Here is a 17,337-nt window from a genome sequence, read left to right on the forward strand (position 1 = left end):
TTGTATTTTTAAACTAATTGGATTTTTTAACTCACTGTGTTTTTTTGAAGAAAAATGATTGTGTTTTTTAAATATCAATTAATTTTTTTTATAATTAATTTGTGATTGAGTTTTACACTATGTTTTGATGATACGGTGATTGCATTTTTAAACTGATTGGGTTTTTTAACTCATTGTGTTTTTTTGAAGAATTTTTTTTTTTTGTGTTTTTTAACTATTAACTGACTGTATTTTTTACATTCCATTTTGATCATATGATGAGAAACAGAATTTTGGATTGTGACAATCTCTGTGTTTTTTGAAGAAAAAAAAATTCTATTAATTAAGTTCACATAAAGTATCCACAATTGACGATGATTAGATTGTATTTTGTCTAGTAAAAAAAATTTATAATTGAGTTTTTTAACTCACTGTGTTTTTTAAAAAAAAAATAATTGTGCATTTTAAATATCAGTTGACTTAATTTGTGATTGATAATGATTGTAATTTTTAACTATCAATTGACTCAATTTGTAATTTGATTTTTTAAATATCATTTAAAAAAAATTGTGATCTGGTTTTACACTCCGTTTTGATTGTATTTTGATTTGATTGGGTTTTCTTAACTTATTGTGTCTATTGGGGAAAAAAAATATTGTGTTTTTTAAATATCAATTAAAAACAATTATAATTAATTTGTGATTAGGTTTTTAACTCATTGTATTTGTGATTGTGTTTTGTAGCTATCAACTGATTGTGTTTTTTATACTCCATTTCGATCACATGATGAGAAAAAAAAATTGTTTGAGTTGTGACAATCTCTATGTTTTTGGAAAAAAAGAAAAGAAAAGATTATATTCATTAGGTTCACATAAAATACCCACTATTGATGATGATTAAATTATATTTTGTCGAGCAAAAAAAATTTGTAATTGGGTTTTTTAACTCACTGTGTTTTTTGAAAAAAAATATTGTGTTTTTTAAATATCAGTTGACTTAATTTGTGATTGGGAATGATTGTATTTTTTAACTATCAATTGACTTAATTTGTGATTGATTTTTAACTCACTATGTTTTTTTGAAAAAAAAAAATTTATTGTGTTTTTTAACTACCAATTGGCTTCATTACTTTTTTTTTTCTTTTATTATGAGCAAAAATATGATTGTGTTTTTTTACGCTCCGTTTTGATCACATGGTGATTTTATTTTTTAAGTAATTGTGTTTTTTTATACTCTATTTCGATCACATGATAAGAAAATAAATTTGTTTAGGTTGTGACAATCTTTGTGTTTTGAAAAAAAAAAATGCGTTGTATTCATTAGGTTCACATAAAGTACCTACTATTGATGATGAATAGATTGTATTTTGTCTTAAAAAAAAAATTGTAATTGATTTTTTTAATTCATTGTGTTTTTTGAAAAAAAAAATTTATTGTGTTTTTTAACTATTAATTAACTTAATATGTGATTGGTAGTATCAAATGTCAAAAGAATTCGAATACCTGCTTTTGCACCTATGCCAAATATAAGAATTGTTATCATCCCAAGTAATGAAAGCTAAACGACATGTATATATATTCGTTTATAGAGAGAGATTAATTTATATTTTTTCAAATATTTTGTAAGTTTCATATTTTTGAATACTTGGGTACATCAAACAAATTGATATTGATAACCTTTAGATTGATTTGTGCAAAAGCTCCTGTAAAAAAATTGAATATCATTATGGTCACATTGTTTGTCATCACTGCATACATGATGATATTGACATTATAATGAAGTAATTACTTTTAGGTAAAAAATTGTTATGTGCAATAATAATTCAAACATAACAAGTGTTTTAATTTTTTTTTATCAGGTACAATATTTTCTTTTAACAAGTTTTTATTTTTTAATTAAATGCAATGTTAACATTATGATCAAAGACAATACTGTTTCAATAAATCTCACCGTTCAAGATAAATGGGGCAGAGTTTATTTCGCGATATCAACCATCATATTTGAAAAATATGAGATCAAAGGTAAGAAACTATAAAATTTATTATAAATAACTTATTTCTACATTTTCAAACACAGTGATATAATTCCAAAATTATATAGGATAATGAAGTTAAAATGATTAAAGATTATATTGCATCATGCCAAAGATCGTGCCTATGCATTTATCATACATATACCAACAATGCTACGTCAACTAGATTGTGCATCATGCATGACCCTTTGTTTTAAATATAGATTAATTTGAAGAATGTTTATACCTTTTAGAATGAAAAAAAATATAATATGTAAGAATAACATTTTTACTTTATATCATTTTATAAGTACATAATATATGTGTTGTTCATCAATTATAATACTAATTATCTTGTTGACAATGCAAGAATACTGATAGAACACCCACAACAATTTAGATTTTAGTTATAATATATTTTATTTATTTATTGAATTTTGAACAAATGTAATAAATTTTTATTTTTATTACTTCAATTATGAAATGTCAATATTTTCTTTCAAAATTACGTATATTTTATGCTAACAAAAAAATATGTTTGACACAATCATAAATAAATTTTTTTAAATCCAATCCAATACATAGTATAGGTGATATGTTAATATGTGTATAAAAATATAGTTAATTTTTTTATATATTTAAATTACGTAACTCTTAACAAATGTGTAATAGGCGGTCATTAACATTACTTTTTTTAACATAACATTGACACAAACTTCCCACTAACAAGATTTTAAAAATTGTACATTAATATGGACCGATATTTAAAGAGATGAATTATATTGGTTGCTTTTCATCATCCATATTTCGTGTCCTCAAGAAGCGAAGAGAGACTCTTACCTGACATATAATGAAATGATTTGATTCATTATAATTCTAATAAATTAACTAGAGCATTATGCTTCTTATATTATTTATCTAATTTTACCCAATTTTATTGTTAAACAATAATTCTAAGAACATAATTATGTATTCCTAACACTGCTCTTTACTAATAGTTGTGGGTTAGATCAAACAATGTTTCATTTGGAGAATAAATGAAGATGATTTTTATTTTTTTTATGATAAGAGTATTAGAGATTAATAAGTTAGATTATAATGAAAGGTTATAGTCATTCCATTAATGCAAACCTAAATCTCTAACCTTTGCACTATTTCAAAAGACAGATATATAGTCAATAAACTACTAGATCAACTGTCCTGTCCTGTCCACAAGAGTTATTGAATCCCCGCAAAAGAGTTGTAGATATAAAAAATTAAGTAAAATAAATTTAAGATTATTTCAATTTTAAAAATTGGATATTATTTTCATTTAGTTTTACCAAAAATAAAATAAAATAAAACTAACATGAAAAGCAGTTCCCAAAATTAATTTTCCTTTGGCCCAGCTTTTAAGTTTGTCCTTTTTTTTTTCTTTTTTTTTTTTTTGGCGGATTATACTAATGACCGTTATAGTTTAGGATTTGTGTCACTTTACTCCCTTACTTTTTAATTGTGACACATTTAATCATAAATTTTGAATTTTGTTTCAAATAAAGATAATTGAAGATATCATTACTTAATTTTGAGAGCAAAATCGTCAATTCGATAAAATGTAAACTAATTTGACAAAAATAAATGTCAAAAAAATATTTTTGAATTTTTAAAAATTATTTCTACCTACTAAAGATAAAATTATGTAAAATTAATAAATCTTGTAGACATTTATTTATTTTTACCAAATTAATTTTATTATGTATGTTGATAATGATCATGTAATGTGTGGTTGTTTTTATTTTCATTAAATTAATTTCTATTTTTCCAAAAGTCAAATATGACGATAATTTTGATATTATTATTAAACCAATCTATTAAATTAAAAATTCAAAACTAAAAACATTTTATATATTAAATATATCGATTACACATTAAAATCTTAACAATCACCCATTAAATGATCATTATCCAAACACTTAATAAAAATTAATTTGGTAAAAAAGAAAAATAAATAAATAAATATCTAAAATATTTATCAATTTTACATAATTTTATCTTTGGTGGGTAGAAATAATTTTTAAAAATTTAAAAATATTTTTTTGGCATATATTTTTATCAAATTAGTTTGTATTTTATCAAATTGACGATTTTACCTTTGAAATTAAGTAATTGTATCTTCAATTGTCCTTATTTGAAACAAGATTCAAAATGTAAGGTCAAATGTGTCACAATTGAAAAGTCAGGAACCAAAGTGACACGAGCTCCAAATTATAGGGACTGTTAGTGTAATTTACCTTTTTTTTTCTTTAAGTGATATTTTTTAAAATTTTAAATAAAAATTATTTAATGTTTAAATCCATTTTAGATTAGATTAAACGATCTTAAAATTATAATAATAAATAAATTTTTTAAAAAATCCAAGGAAGATGTGACTAAAAAACTAACTTTAAAAAACATTAAAATTGACTTATTTTCATTTGTAATGGACACTCTGATCATAAATCAATTTATGAATCTTTTGAATTATTAGAGTCAAATTCTAATCTTTTTAGACCAAAAGGACTATTATTTGTTAAAAGTAAGTTGTCTGTTGAAATTAAGCAATTATATATTAAAATGTAACACATATTACTTATTTAACAATTTATCTGTCGAATATTACATGTTTCTTAACTTACCACCACCACTCGTTGTCGTAGCCGATTTTTTCTGTCTTTAACAATAAACAAAATTTTCTCTTCAATTTACTACCTTATACTTCTTTGGGATGGATTTTTCACTATTTTTTTTAAAAAAAAAAATTTCTATATTTTTAATTATTAAAATTGTCTAGTCTGGAAACACTTTAAAAAATAAAAAATGGTGAATTAAACTAATGGTCTTTGTGGTTTAAGACTTGTGTCATTTTGATCATTGATCTTTTAATTGTGATATATTTGACTTTAAGTTTTGAATTTCATTTTAAATCAGGACAATTAAAGATATTTTAAGGGTAAAGTTGCCAATTTGATAAAATATAAACTAATTCGATAAAAATAAATATCAAAAAATTATTTTTAAATTTTAAAAAATTATTTCTACTTTTATATTTTTATTTTTTTTATCAAATTAATTTTTAGTATGTGTTTAAATAATGATCATGTAATGAGTGGTTATTTTTGTTCATATTTTTTTATAATTATCATATAATAGATGGTTTTATTTATTGTTAACAGATATTTTTAGATGATTATTATGTATTAGATAATTATTAAGCTTTTAATATATAATAAATATATTTAATATAAGAAATGTTTTTTATTTTGAATTTTTTGATTTAATAGATTAGTTTAACAAAAATATTAAAGTTGTCGTCATATTTGACAATTAAAAAAATAAAAACTAATTTAATAAAAATAAATATGAAAAAAATTTATTTTAAAAAATTATTCCTACCCTCCCAAAAGATAAAATTATATAAAAATGATACGTTTTTAATTTTTTTTTCACTAATTTAATTTTTAGTTTCTTAGAAAATATTTCTAAAAATAGATTCTAAAAACTAAATCTAATAGAACTTTATAACCAAAAAAGTTTCAACATTACTTATTAAAAAAATTCATTATATTTCAAACAATATACAAGTTAATTAGGCCTCGTTTGGGAATTTTTCCTTATAGCCAAAAAGTTACTAAATTAGCCAAAAATCCAATAACTCATACTAAAAAGTCAAAAATTCTATTTTCTCTCTACTTTTTGCACATCTTTTCGTAAAAAATCAAAAAGTCATCCCAAACATACTAGTTTTTTTTAGCTCATATTTTAGCCAAATAGCCAAAAAGTTACTAGCATGTTCCCAAACGAGACCTAATACAAAATAAATTGTATGACGACTTTAACCTTAAAATAAACCATTTGCAAAAAAACATTTTTTATTATCTTTGTTTGGAACAAGATTCAAAATTTTGAATCAAATGTACCATAATTAAAAAGTCAATAATCAAAATGACACAAGTCCCAACCTACCTCGTTTGGCAAGTGGCTATTTTAATCAAAAAGTCAAAAAATTATTAAAAAAGTCAAAAAGCCAACAACCTATACCAAGAAGCCAAAGATTCCCTTTTCTCTCTACTTTTTGCACATCTTTTCGTAAAAAATCAAAAAGCCATCCCAAACATACTAATTTTTTTACATCATATTTTAGTCAAAAAATTACTAAAAAAGTTTGTTCCCAAACGAGGCCAATCGCCCAATAAGAAAATTTGCCTCAAAAATAAGTAAACTCACTAAAAAAACGAAAATGTGCTGACAAAAACAGTCAAAAAAAAAAAAAAAAAAAAAAAAAAAAAAAAAAACCACTAAACTAACCGTTCATCTAGATTAGATATTGCCATTCAAACCACCCGGACTAATCGTTCATCTAGAAACAAGTTAGTTTCACTCACCATTCCAATCCCAGTCGTAATAACAGGACAACGAAAGTAACAGATCCAAACAGATTACTTGATTTAACAAATGTCCCCAATAAACAAGACGCACCCCATTTTACCTGGGTCAAATCTCGAATTTGTGGAGGAAAAAGTGAATGAATTAAAAACTTTTTTTTTTCTTTTTCTTTTTTAAATTCTTAAGATCAAAGCACAGCTAAGGTTACTTATTTACCTAGTATAAAGCTAGGGAGGAAACATACAACACTCAATATTTAACCACAAAAGCAGAACTTCATAATCCAAAATAGAAACAATAAAATTTCATAGAGATAAAAATGGGGAAGTAAGAAAATTAAGTACCTCCAAGGTTTCATAAATCAAGGCATCAAATCCTAAAGACGTGTAACAGAATAGATAAAGGGACCAAGCAGCTTCTCCAGTCAAAAACAAACTTTGGGAGAAGTGAAATGCTAAATTGAAAACTAATGACTTCACTGCTGCTGCTCGTCATCGCGCTTGGGTGGTGCTTCTTTGATCTCATCAGCACCATCATCCTATAAATGGGTTAAACAAATTATGAATCAATACACAATCAGAAAGTATGAAACACAAGAGGCACAACAATCATCAGAAAAGAGTAGAAGGTAAACCTGCATGTCTGAGGTCCACAAAGTCAGATTATCACGAAGAAGTTGCATTATCAAAGTGCTGTCCTTGTATGAATCCTCCCCCAGTGTATCCAGCTCCGCAATGGCTTCATCAAAGGCCTTGATAGAAACCATATAACAATTACAACTAATTATTAATAAATAAATAATGAAATTGATTAAATGAATAACCTACTACATCAAAAGGCGAGGGATATCAAGAGGACTTTTGAGGGCAGTTTCTCAATTCACTGACTAGTAAGTTCAGTTCATGAAAAATAACAGCCAGTTCTTAAAAGCCCCAGATATAAAAATGTTAGTTATACACTTCGCCTATGCAGGGGTGGAGGCAGTTAAACTAAGAAGCACGGACACTTCTAAGAAGGTGACGTATCCGTATCGTGTCCGTGCCGGACACCGACACTCTTTGGACACTCTTAGGACACGTGTCCGATACTCTTCAAAACGTGTCCTATTTTTTAAATATTTTTAAAGACCCGGACACTCTTTGGACACTTGGAGGACATACGTGTCAATTGTTTAAACACATGTGTCTATTGATTATAGATATGTAAAACTAATTATAAGTTTGAACAAAACAACTTAAGGTACAATAATAAAACAAAAACCATATAAATTTATAGGAAATAGTGCTATATTGCATTTTTTATTATCTTTGAATAATATATTCATATATATAACATATAATAAATATATAAAATTATATGCTTCATGCGTGTCCTCCACGTGTCGTGTCCTGCATTTTTTTAAAATTAACGTGTCGGCGTGTCCGTGTCGTATTCGTGTCGTGTCACGTGTCCGTGTCCATACTTCTTAGCAGTTAAAGAACTAGGAGGGGCATGTGCCCCTTCCAACCCTTAGGAAATTACATCTTACGTTAAGGTTTAGAAATGTTTTCAAATTTTTCCTGCTAAAATTATAAATATATATATACCCCTTTAAAATTTTCACATTCATCATCCAACAAACTCAACACACTATTCATTAAAACATGGACATAGATTGACTACTGATTTAATTCACAAATAAATCTAAGAAAGCATTTCCTTTAATTCACAAATAAAATCAATTATATCTATATAATTGTCTTTATTTTTTTTTTTTTGGGTTCATTTCTTATTACTTGAGAGTTTTACAAATTTGAATGTTCAGATGATTTTATTGTAGTGTGATATGTATGATAATTGTTGTTGTTTTTTTTTTAATAAACTAAACTTTGTGTTCCAAACCAAGCAGACCTAATAACTTTCTCAACTAAAACCCTGACTCCACCATTGCATCCATGTTTTGGTAAATGAAATTAACCTGGTCAACAAAATAAAGTATGAATAACAAAGACACCAGATACAGTCATTTTTTAAATTTTAGTGGAGGGTCCACCTGGTCCCCATATCTGCTAGGCATTTGCATCATACAACAGGGCTCAATGACATTCAGGTCAATGAACGTGCAAGAAAAGCAAATAACATCATTCATTCCCAACCATTTTTCTTCTATTTTTATTTAACGAAGAAGCTTCCCATCAATACCTCAAACCACCAACATGAAGAGAAAGTCAAAATTTAGAGATTAAGATGTGACCCTTCACCTGTTTTGCAAGACTGCATGCTCGATCAGGTGAATTCAAAATTTCGTAGTAAAACACAGAAAAGTTGAGAGCCAGCCCTAGTCGAATTGGATGTGTTGGAGCCAACTCTGTATTAGCTATATCCTGCAAACAGAAAGCTGAAATCAATACCTGAAACAATCTAATATCAGCTGGGATTACAATTATTGAGGGGAAAAATTTGAAAATGTAATCAGTAACCCTTAACCCCATTTTTATTATTTCCATCATCAACATTCACATACTCAAAAGTAAAAACCACAAAATACTGCAAATTCAATAATTGAATAAATATTGCCTACGATCACAGACACAAACCAGCACTGAACAAGACCATATTTATTTCAAAACAACTCACTCCAAACCCTAACCTCACATTTATTAGAGATCAATATTTGCAACGTTGAGAAAACGAATAAACGAGGCATAACATTAATGTTGTGTTTGGTTTAGGTATTTGGAAAGGAAAATAAAAAAAGAAGATGAAATGTGAATAAAATATTCTTATATTTTATCTAATTTTACACGCATTTTCTCTTTTCTTTTCCAATTTCCTTCCCAAATTCCCCCAATCAAATACAGCGTAACACAACACTATTCAGAATCATGCCAAAAAAACAATGCATGTACGCAACCCAAAACAGAAAAGAAACGAAAAAAAAAAAAGGACTGAACCCAAATACCAAATCAAACATCCAACAAATCCATAATATCATCATAGTATGAACTAGGGGACAACAAACTATAAAATTTTCAAAATTGTAAAAGGCAATGCACAATTAAACATAAGGAGGAACCAGACAAAGCCCGGCCACTCCTAACCTACACAAAAAATCACAGATTGAACACATAAGAAACATCCTACAATATCTTAATGCACAAATTCAATTACAATTCTAACAATGACGATATTAGAACCTAATTTTTCGCCAAAATCACCGAAATACAGAAAGCGAATCGTTTAACAACAAATCAACGAGTAAATTCAACTCCTTTTGCCACAAAATCCATGAATTCAAATCACAAAAAACAAAAAGAAAAAAAATCAAATACATACGAACCTGAGCAGCCTTATAAGCATTAAGAGTATTCTCAGCGGCCTCCTTCCTCTCCGAACCAGTCTTGAACTCCGCCAAATACCTATGATAATCACCCTTCATCTTCAGATAAAACACCTTCGAGTCACCGGCGGTGGCGGAGGGGATCAACTTGGTGTCGAGAAGCTTGAGAATGCCGTCGCAGATCGAAGAGAGCTCGTTCTCAATCTTGGACCTGTAGTCCTTGATGGTGGAGACATGGTCGGCGTTGCCGCGAGACTCCTCCTTCTGCTCGATCGAGGAGATGATCCGCCACGAAGCACGACGAGCGCCGATCACGTTCTTGTAGGCGACGGAGAGGAGGTTGCGCTCCTCCACCGTGAGCTCCTCGGATTCGACGACGGTGGAGACTTTTTCCATGAATTCCACCATTTCTTCGTAGCGCTCGGCTTGCTCGGCCAGTTTGGCCATGTAGACGCTCTCTTCGCGTGGGGTTGATGTCGCCATTGGAGGAATTTGGCTGAGATCTGATCTGAGAAGAAGAAGGGAGAGGAGAGGAAACAAAAAGGGGAAGAGAGGACGAATTGGAAATGTGGATGTTATATAGGAGAGGTTTTTGTTTGCCATTTTCAAATTTTTTTTATTTTTTATTTTTAAATTTACCTCAATTTTGCTGAAAGTTGATAAAACTAGGGAAATTTTTTTGTTATTATAATTGATTTTGATAGTAAAAGTATTTAAAAAATAATAAAAATTAAATATATTTGTAATTAATAAAAGATAATGTCACGGGACATACAAAAATTTCTTCTAACCTACTTAAAAAGGTGAATTATATGAATATTTAATTATGTCATTTTTTTTAATTATAATTTTTTTTATTTATGTCTCATATTATATTTAGTTATAATATTTTTTTAATCATAACTCAAAAAATTAAAATTATATTATTTTTATTTTTAATTATAAAATACATATGATACCCGTGATTCCTTAAAAAGTAATCAAATTTGCCAAAATGGATTTTTTTTATTTGACAAATAACTATTCATTTTGTTACTTTTTTTAATTTAAAAAAATAATAAATTTAATTTCTTTCACTCCATTTTTTAATATTTTATCTTGCTTCTTTTTTTTTCTCCCCCCTCTTTCTCTTTACAAATATATAATATAAACTCAACGACTTAAAGTGTTATTTAAATTATCGGTAATGATACATCCCACTAAAAGTGGTGCTCTAAAGCACCATTAATGAGTTGGTAAACACTTTAAATAAAAAAAAAAAAAAACAAGACATAAGGAGTGGGTCTCGTCCACTGCCACATCACTAGTGGTGCTTTTAAAGCACCACTTTTAGTGGTCTCAAGCATTATTGTTAAACTATTTGTAGAAATGAAAAGTATTTTTCAAATAAGTTTTCATTTTTTTTTTTCAATAGATAGGTCGAACCTTTGAATCAAAGATTTTGCTATAATCAAAATTGTTCTATAATTTAATTAGTTTTCTAAATAATTGATAGATGAGGAATAAAGGAGGAGTAATTGCACTCGCAATAATGAGACTCTAACCTTTATATCACGCATAATGAAAAAAAGAAAATCTTTTATCTTCTAATTAAGCCAATCTCTAATATTTAATTTAATTGATTTAAATATATGACTTCTTCTATTCTTTTCTTGTTACTCCATGGTCAGCTCAGCTTGTTGTACCTTGGGAAAATTGTGTTGATCACTACTAATTGGACAATTTTTTTAAAAAAAAATCTTTTATCTTTTTTCTCACTGGAAAAAAGAACCAATCAAGAAAATAGAGAACAGAGGACCAAGTCATGAGCCATTTAAAAGATATAAGAGCATCTCCAACGGTGACTCAGATTTTTCATCAAATTTGAGTCAAAAATGACCCATTTCACCAAATTTGATACCACTCACTCCAACGGTGCATCAAATCCCGTATCAAATGAACTCGGAATGTATTCATCTCTGTTTTGGTTTTGGTGGTTGACCGGCCGGTCAACCGGTAAGGCAAAAATAATTTTTTTTTTTTTTTTTTTACGTGTTTGAACATTTTTTTGACCGGTTTGAACCTATCAATTTCAAAGGAATTCGGTCGACCGGTTGGTCAACCGGCCGGGCAACCGGTTGGTTGACCGGGTCCCCCCTCCCACGGTCACCAACAGTGTTTTGGTGAAATCAGTGTTTCGTCGTCAGTTTGATAAATTGTTTGATGAAATCTCAATATGATATTCATTTGGTGCAACCGTTGGAGCAGTGAATAGTAACTTTTTCATCAAATTTTGAATTTGATATCAGTTTTGGTGAACCATTGGAGATGGTCTAAGCTATGTAGATGAACGAAGTTGCTTCTGTCATAACTTTTGGTCTTCATTTGTTTGGTTTTTATATTGGGCTAAATAATCAAAAAATGATTAAAAAAAAAAGTTAAAAAATCACAAAAAGTCAAAAATCACAAAAGGACAAAAAAAAAAAAATCCATCATTCCAAAGCTAAAAAGTCAAAAAAACCAATCAAGAATACCAAACGAACAAAAAAATCTCAGGCTAAAAAAATCAAAAAAATCAACTAAAAAAGTCATTGCCAAACGATGACTTAATCTATTAATGGCCAAGATGATTAAGGGTCTGTTTGGATAAGATTTTCCAAATATACTTTATTGGAAGAAAAAAAATAAGAAAGAAGTTGGGTAAAAGTAGCTACTGAAAAGTTATTTTCTACTTTTTTTTTTTTTGAACTATTTTTCTCAGAAAAATGAAATTTTACTTGATTTTCCAAATTTTTCATTATTTTGCTTCTGAAAACAACAAGAAAAAAAAAAAAAAAAAAAAAAAACACAAATCCTTGCACTTCTCACCTTCAAGAAAAGGGTAAATTCTTATTGACAGCACTGAATTTCAGTAAAATGGCCATTTTCTTTTCTTTTTTTTTTTTTTTTTTTTTAATTTTTAGGTTTTGCCTTTGATGCACTAACCATTTGACTTCTACATATCATAATAAAGATCTTCAATATTGCTGCAATTCATCCAATAATAATTATCATTCATTTATTCCAATAAACTACCATAATGAATTCATATGGTAATCCAAACATCAAATGGTTCAGACCCCTCATTACTCACCTCCAACTTCCTCATCAAATTCTCACCAGTACGTGGATCCAAAACTGTCACATTGTACTCCCCAAGAAAAACTTGATGCTCGTAAACTCCGTTCTCATCAGTCTCTCCCTTCAGATTTTTGGTCTTCCACTCTTGAATGAGCTTGTCAACAACATCTCCTGCTGGCAAGTTGCTGAAATTGTTGTCTGTCAAGCACATGTTGCTGCATCCAGTTGGTTTCCAACCAGACCACACTATGATTCCTTCAACAGCAGGGTGTGAGTAGGCCTCCCTCATGATTTCTTCCAAGTACTTGGCCTTTTTAGAAAGTGAAACACATCAGTTTTCACATCACTTGAGTCACAAAAAGGATATTAAAAGTGCAGTGCAAGTGTTTGCAAGGCTAATAATGTGGTGCTGCTATTATTAGCCTCACATATTTTTTAGACCCCACTTAAATTTATTGATTTTTTTTTATTTGAACATTCAATTTAATTGTTTGTAACTCTACGATGATCCCTAACCTTTTAAATCCTAAACCTAGTCACCGTTTTCAGCTATGACTGTGACCCCTGGCAGCCCCTCTATCTTGACCATCATCCTTAGTCCTGCCACCCCTCAACCCTCTCCCAACGGCCCCCACCCCTTCTCTTCTCTCACTTGCCCACCAACCCTCTACTTCTTTCCCAGTAACTCCAGAGAGAGAGAGAGAGAGAGAGAGAGAGAGAGAGAGAAGAAGAAGAAGAAGAAGAAGAAGAAGGGGATGAAGGGGAGGAGACGGTGGTGGCGGTAGAGGGGGAGGGCTGCTGAGGGGTGTAAGGGGATAGTGGTTGGAGGGGAGGAGGTAGTGGCTAGGGTTTGAAAGGTGGTGGTGGTGGCAGCTGGAGGTGAAGGGGGTGTAGGGTTAGGGTTTGGAAGTTTAGGGATGGAGGTGGAGTTGAGATTATACATTAGGGTAAAATTGAGTCTAAAGAAAAAAATGTAAAGGTTAATAGCATCACCCCTGTAATACTACAAACACATTTTTTTTGACAAAAAAGTACACAGAATGTAACAATATGAATACAATATTACCATAGCTGCATTCTGTGCACTTGTTTAGAAAAAAGAAAAAAAAAAAAATTATGAGTCTGTACCTGATATGGTCCTCTTTGGACATCCAATTCTGTAATCCATATAGGCATTTTAGCTGCACCAAAAGTATCCAAGCACGAGCGCATATAAGGTATGTTTGGGGTGCCAAAATGAGATTGTAGTCCAATCCCCACCACCATTTCTTCATATCCTGGAAATGATCTGATCTGCCTAATCTTCTTTAAATACTGAGATGGAGTGGATTTCAAATCCTCTGGATACTCCAAAGTATTATACTCATTCATAAACATAGTTGTCTTGTAATCCAGTGCTTGTGCTATCTTGTAGAACATAGCAGAGGCATTTGGTCCAAGCCTATCTTCAAAGTATGTGAAGTGCAAGTTCTCATTCATCACATCCCATCCAATCACTTCGCCTGAATACCTTGACATTACTGAGCCCATTCGTGTCATGGCTGCTTTCAGAAGTGCTTTTGACGATAGAGATTTAACCCAATCCAAATTATAAATTGGATTGTCCCAGAAAATGTTGTGGGCTCTCACTGCGACCCCATGCTGTTTGGCAAAGGCGAGCATGGCATCTGCGATGGTGTAGTTTTCTTGTCCTTGTACTTTCTCGGTGAAATACCACTTCATTTCATTGTCGAAAGTTGTTGCTGTGAAACTGAAACGTGAGGTGAACCACTTTTGGTAATCCTTGTTGTCTATGATTGTCAAGGCGAGGGCACAACCAAGTGGAAAATGAGGCCTTGTTTGCTTCATAGTGATTTTGATGCCTTCGAGTTTCTTCCCTTGTTTGTCAGATACATGGAACCTCACTTCTCTCTTTCTTATCTGCACAAATAGCGGTTCCTTTTAGTCAAACAGCAATGCTACAGCGTTGCTGTTTAGTTAATTAATTTGGTCCCTAGTGACGATTATCATCAGTAGGAACACAACAAACATCGTAGAGCTCGGTTAATTTACCTTCTTGATGCTTTGAGATTGTTGCTCAGCCCATTGAGTTTTAGTGAAAGGTTGTAGAGAAACATTATCTACCCATAACTCAATACTGCTGCTGTTTTCGCTCTGTAAAGTAGAAAAAAAAAATGTAATATGAAGATGGCAAAGCATTTTAGGGAATGATTTTCTGATAAAAAGGGCATCTTAGTGCACGATTTCACCATAAAACGGGATATGGGGAGGGCAAAATGTAGGGAGTCCCAAAGAACAAGGAATGATTTTCCAATAATATATACCTCGAAAAAGAGCTCAGCTGGCATGGTGAGATTGACAGCGAGACCGCCTTTTAGCATAGACCAGCAGCCGGATTGAGCTATAACAGAGCCCACAACCATCGTTTCATTTTGCAAAACTTTAACTTTAGCCACCACAGCTTCACTTCCTTCATTAATTTGTACCCAAGCTGCAAACATTCCAATTTTTTATATTTTTTTTCGAAGCTATTCCTAATTCCTAAATAAATAAATAATCAACAAACATTATTGACAGGTGGATTGCTACCTGAAAATGTATAAAGAAGACCTTCCTCCAAAAATAGCCACTGTGAGAAACTATCGGATGGTTGAGTTCTACCATACGCTACGATGAACTGGTTCCCGGTGTTTGATCTTTTCACTTCGATTTTCCCATTTCCATGTACATCCCACCCTTTTAAACCGTCATGAAATTCAGGATTAACCACTAGTCCTCCTTCATAGTGAGGACCTAGAGGATTCACTCGGCACTGGAAATGATCAAAACTTGTTAGTGGGTTCTTAGAAACTCAACGAGAGTTCATATATCTTTTCATGGTAAATTTGAGATACCTAATGACCTATTGCCTTTCATGAAGTGGTCAATTATATATAATGTTTGATTATGAAGAGAATAAAAGGATTATTCTTACCTCTATGCTTGCAGAGTAGTCGTAAGATGAAGCCTCAATCGTGCTAGCTGTATGTTGTCAAGCCACAATTTTTTGTTTACATATATCCATGATTAGCTTCAAAAAATTTAAAAAAAAATAAAAATCTTGAAGAGCAATGTTACAATTTACAAACTTCATTGAGATAAACAGAGAATGACTATTATGATAAAATAAAAAACAATGCCCAATTAGTACATTAATGTGTGACTCTATTTCAAGAAACAATAAGTGGGTGACAATTTTGAGTGAGGTTTATACACACCTGCCAAGAAAATTGAACATAGTACCAGAAACATTTGGTTTTTGCTGTAACCCTTCATTGCCCAATAACAAGGAGTTCCTGAAAGAGAAAATTAAAGAATCAAGTTTCTGTTTGTGTTTGGAGTTGGAGTTCGAGTTGGAGTTGGATTTGGGAAGGAATTTGTGGAGGGAAACTTTTCTCATTCCCTCCACATATCAACCTCAAATCCTAAATCCAAACACAACCCAAATGTTTAAATAAGCCCTCTGAATCCAAGTGATTTAACTACTTAGAATGAGGAAATGTCACTATTATGAGGACAAGTACTGCAAATGTTTAAAATATTTTTATATGAAGTTGAAGAGTAAGAAATTAAAAAGATAATAAAGAGCAAGACCAACCACAACAAGTACAAGAGCATTAATGCAATGATAGAGTGACTGATATAAGAAGAACTTGGGAGAAAAATGTATGGAGATGAAGAGCAATGTGAAAAGATTGATATATTATATATAGTAGTACTGTAAAAGCTTTATGGGCACAAAAAAACATATAACATAGAACAGGAGAAGGGCCACAATGTTAGATGGGTTTGTTTGTTTGGTTGTATGAATAGTTCACGTGCTTACAGTTCTAGTTATTTAAAAAATCACAGGTCCCAAACACGTGGAATTATTTCATGGTGTTAGCATAGCTTTAGCAGACTTCATTATATTATTAATTGTATAGTGTTTGCTTTCGGTGTTAGAATAGCTTTAGCATAGCTTTAGCAGACTTCATTATATTATTAATTGTATAGTGTTTGCTTTCGGTGATAATGGTGGTATCCAATGCCCCTTTCTCTCTCTATAAAGAGAGCCTTCATCTCTTTGTAAATCACACAACACAATACAAACATTTCAGAGTCTCTCTCTCACTCTATAGCTTCTCTCACTCTCTCAAACTAATCTTTCATGGTATCAGAGCCCAGTGTTACATTTCTGGCAATTTTCAATTTTTGTGTTTAGTCCCGTACACAGTGGCATACATCAAAACGCTCGGAATTTTCTCACGATTCCAACGGCACCTAGCCCGTTCTCAGAACACCCTCCACGCGCCCACACGCGCCGCCTTTACCTTCTGCGCGTCACCAGCTCCGCCACCACTCTCACACGCGCCCGCACGCGCCATCTGTTGCCACTCACCTCCGCCACGCGCCTCCACGCGCCCACACAACCGCGGCTGACGTCAGCCCTGCCACTCCCGTACGCCGCGCCTGCTATCGTGCTCCTCCCTGCACTCTGCTAACGTGC

General features: G+C 31.0%; 2 protein-coding genes across 4 annotated transcripts; both read right to left on the bottom strand.

Annotated features, from left to right (window-relative positions):
• Window positions 1-6,646: 6,646 nt before the first annotated feature.
• LOC114266785 (14-3-3-like protein) lies at window positions 6,647-10,450 on the bottom strand. Of its 2 annotated transcripts, XM_028207714.2 has the most exons (4): window positions 9,711-10,450; window positions 8,632-8,754; window positions 7,026-7,142; window positions 6,647-6,929 (listed from the first exon to the last, which is right to left on the bottom strand). In XM_028207714.2, exons 1-4 carry the CDS (start codon window positions 10,311-10,313, stop codon window positions 6,867-6,869), a joined length of 906 nt encoding a protein of 301 aa, XP_028063515.2. In that variant the 5' UTR covers window positions 10,314-10,450; the 3' UTR covers window positions 6,647-6,866. The 2 variants fall into 2 exon arrangements, with proteins under 2 accessions (XP_028063515.2, XP_028063514.2); XM_028207713.2 differs by lacking the exon at window positions 6,647-6,929 and having other exon boundaries at window positions 6,957-7,142.
• A 2,271-nt stretch (window positions 10,451-12,721) lies between these two features.
• Window positions 12,722-16,581, bottom strand: LOC114266784 (endo-1,4-beta-xylanase 5-like). Of its 2 annotated transcripts, XM_028207711.2 has the most exons (8): window positions 16,447-16,581; window positions 16,067-16,144; window positions 15,784-15,830; window positions 15,399-15,621; window positions 15,134-15,300; window positions 14,862-14,963; window positions 13,938-14,729; window positions 12,722-13,119 (listed from the first exon to the last, which is right to left on the bottom strand). In XM_028207711.2, the coding sequence occupies exons 2-8, from the start codon at window positions 16,122-16,124 to the stop codon at window positions 12,775-12,777; spliced, it is 1,734 nt and encodes a 577-aa protein (XP_028063512.2). In that variant the 5' UTR covers window positions 16,125-16,144; window positions 16,447-16,581; the 3' UTR covers window positions 12,722-12,774. The 2 variants fall into 2 exon arrangements, with proteins under 2 accessions (XP_028063512.2, XP_028063513.2); XM_028207712.2 differs by lacking the exon at window positions 16,447-16,581 and having other exon boundaries at window positions 16,067-16,269.
• Window positions 16,582-17,337: the final 756 nt, after the last annotated feature.

The sequence above is a fragment of the Camellia sinensis genome, chromosome 2 (genome assembly GCF_055761805.1).
Source record: "Camellia sinensis isolate YWXY chromosome 2, ASM5576180v1, whole genome shotgun sequence".
Taxonomy (NCBI): Eukaryota; Viridiplantae; Streptophyta; class Magnoliopsida; order Ericales; family Theaceae; genus Camellia; species Camellia sinensis.

Bases quoted from the DNA above. Each gene is read 5' to 3' on its own strand.
- LOC114266785 (XM_028207713.2), bottom strand. From the start codon at position 10,313: ATGGCAAACAAAAACCTCTCCTATATAACATCCACATTTCCAATTCGT. The intron at 8,755-9,710 runs GTTCGTATGTAT...TTCTGTTTGCAG, and splicing joins ATGCTTATAAGGCTGCTCAG to GATATAGCTAATACAGAGTT. The intron at 7,143-8,631 runs GTGAAGGGTCAC...GTTTCTATCAAG, and splicing joins CATGCAGTCTTGCAAAACAG to GCCTTTGATGAAGCCATTGC.
- LOC114266784 (XM_028207711.2), bottom strand. From the start codon at position 16,124: ATGAAGGGTTACAGCAAAAACCAAATGTTTCTGGTACTATGTTCAATT. The intron at 15,831-16,066 runs GTGTGTATAAAC...GACAACATACAG, and splicing joins ATGTTCAATTTTCTTGGCAG to CTAGCACGATTGAGGCTTCA. The intron at 15,301-15,398 runs GTAGCAATCCAC...GAATGTTTGCAG, and splicing joins TCTTCTTTATACATTTTCAG to CTTGGGTACAAATTAATGAA.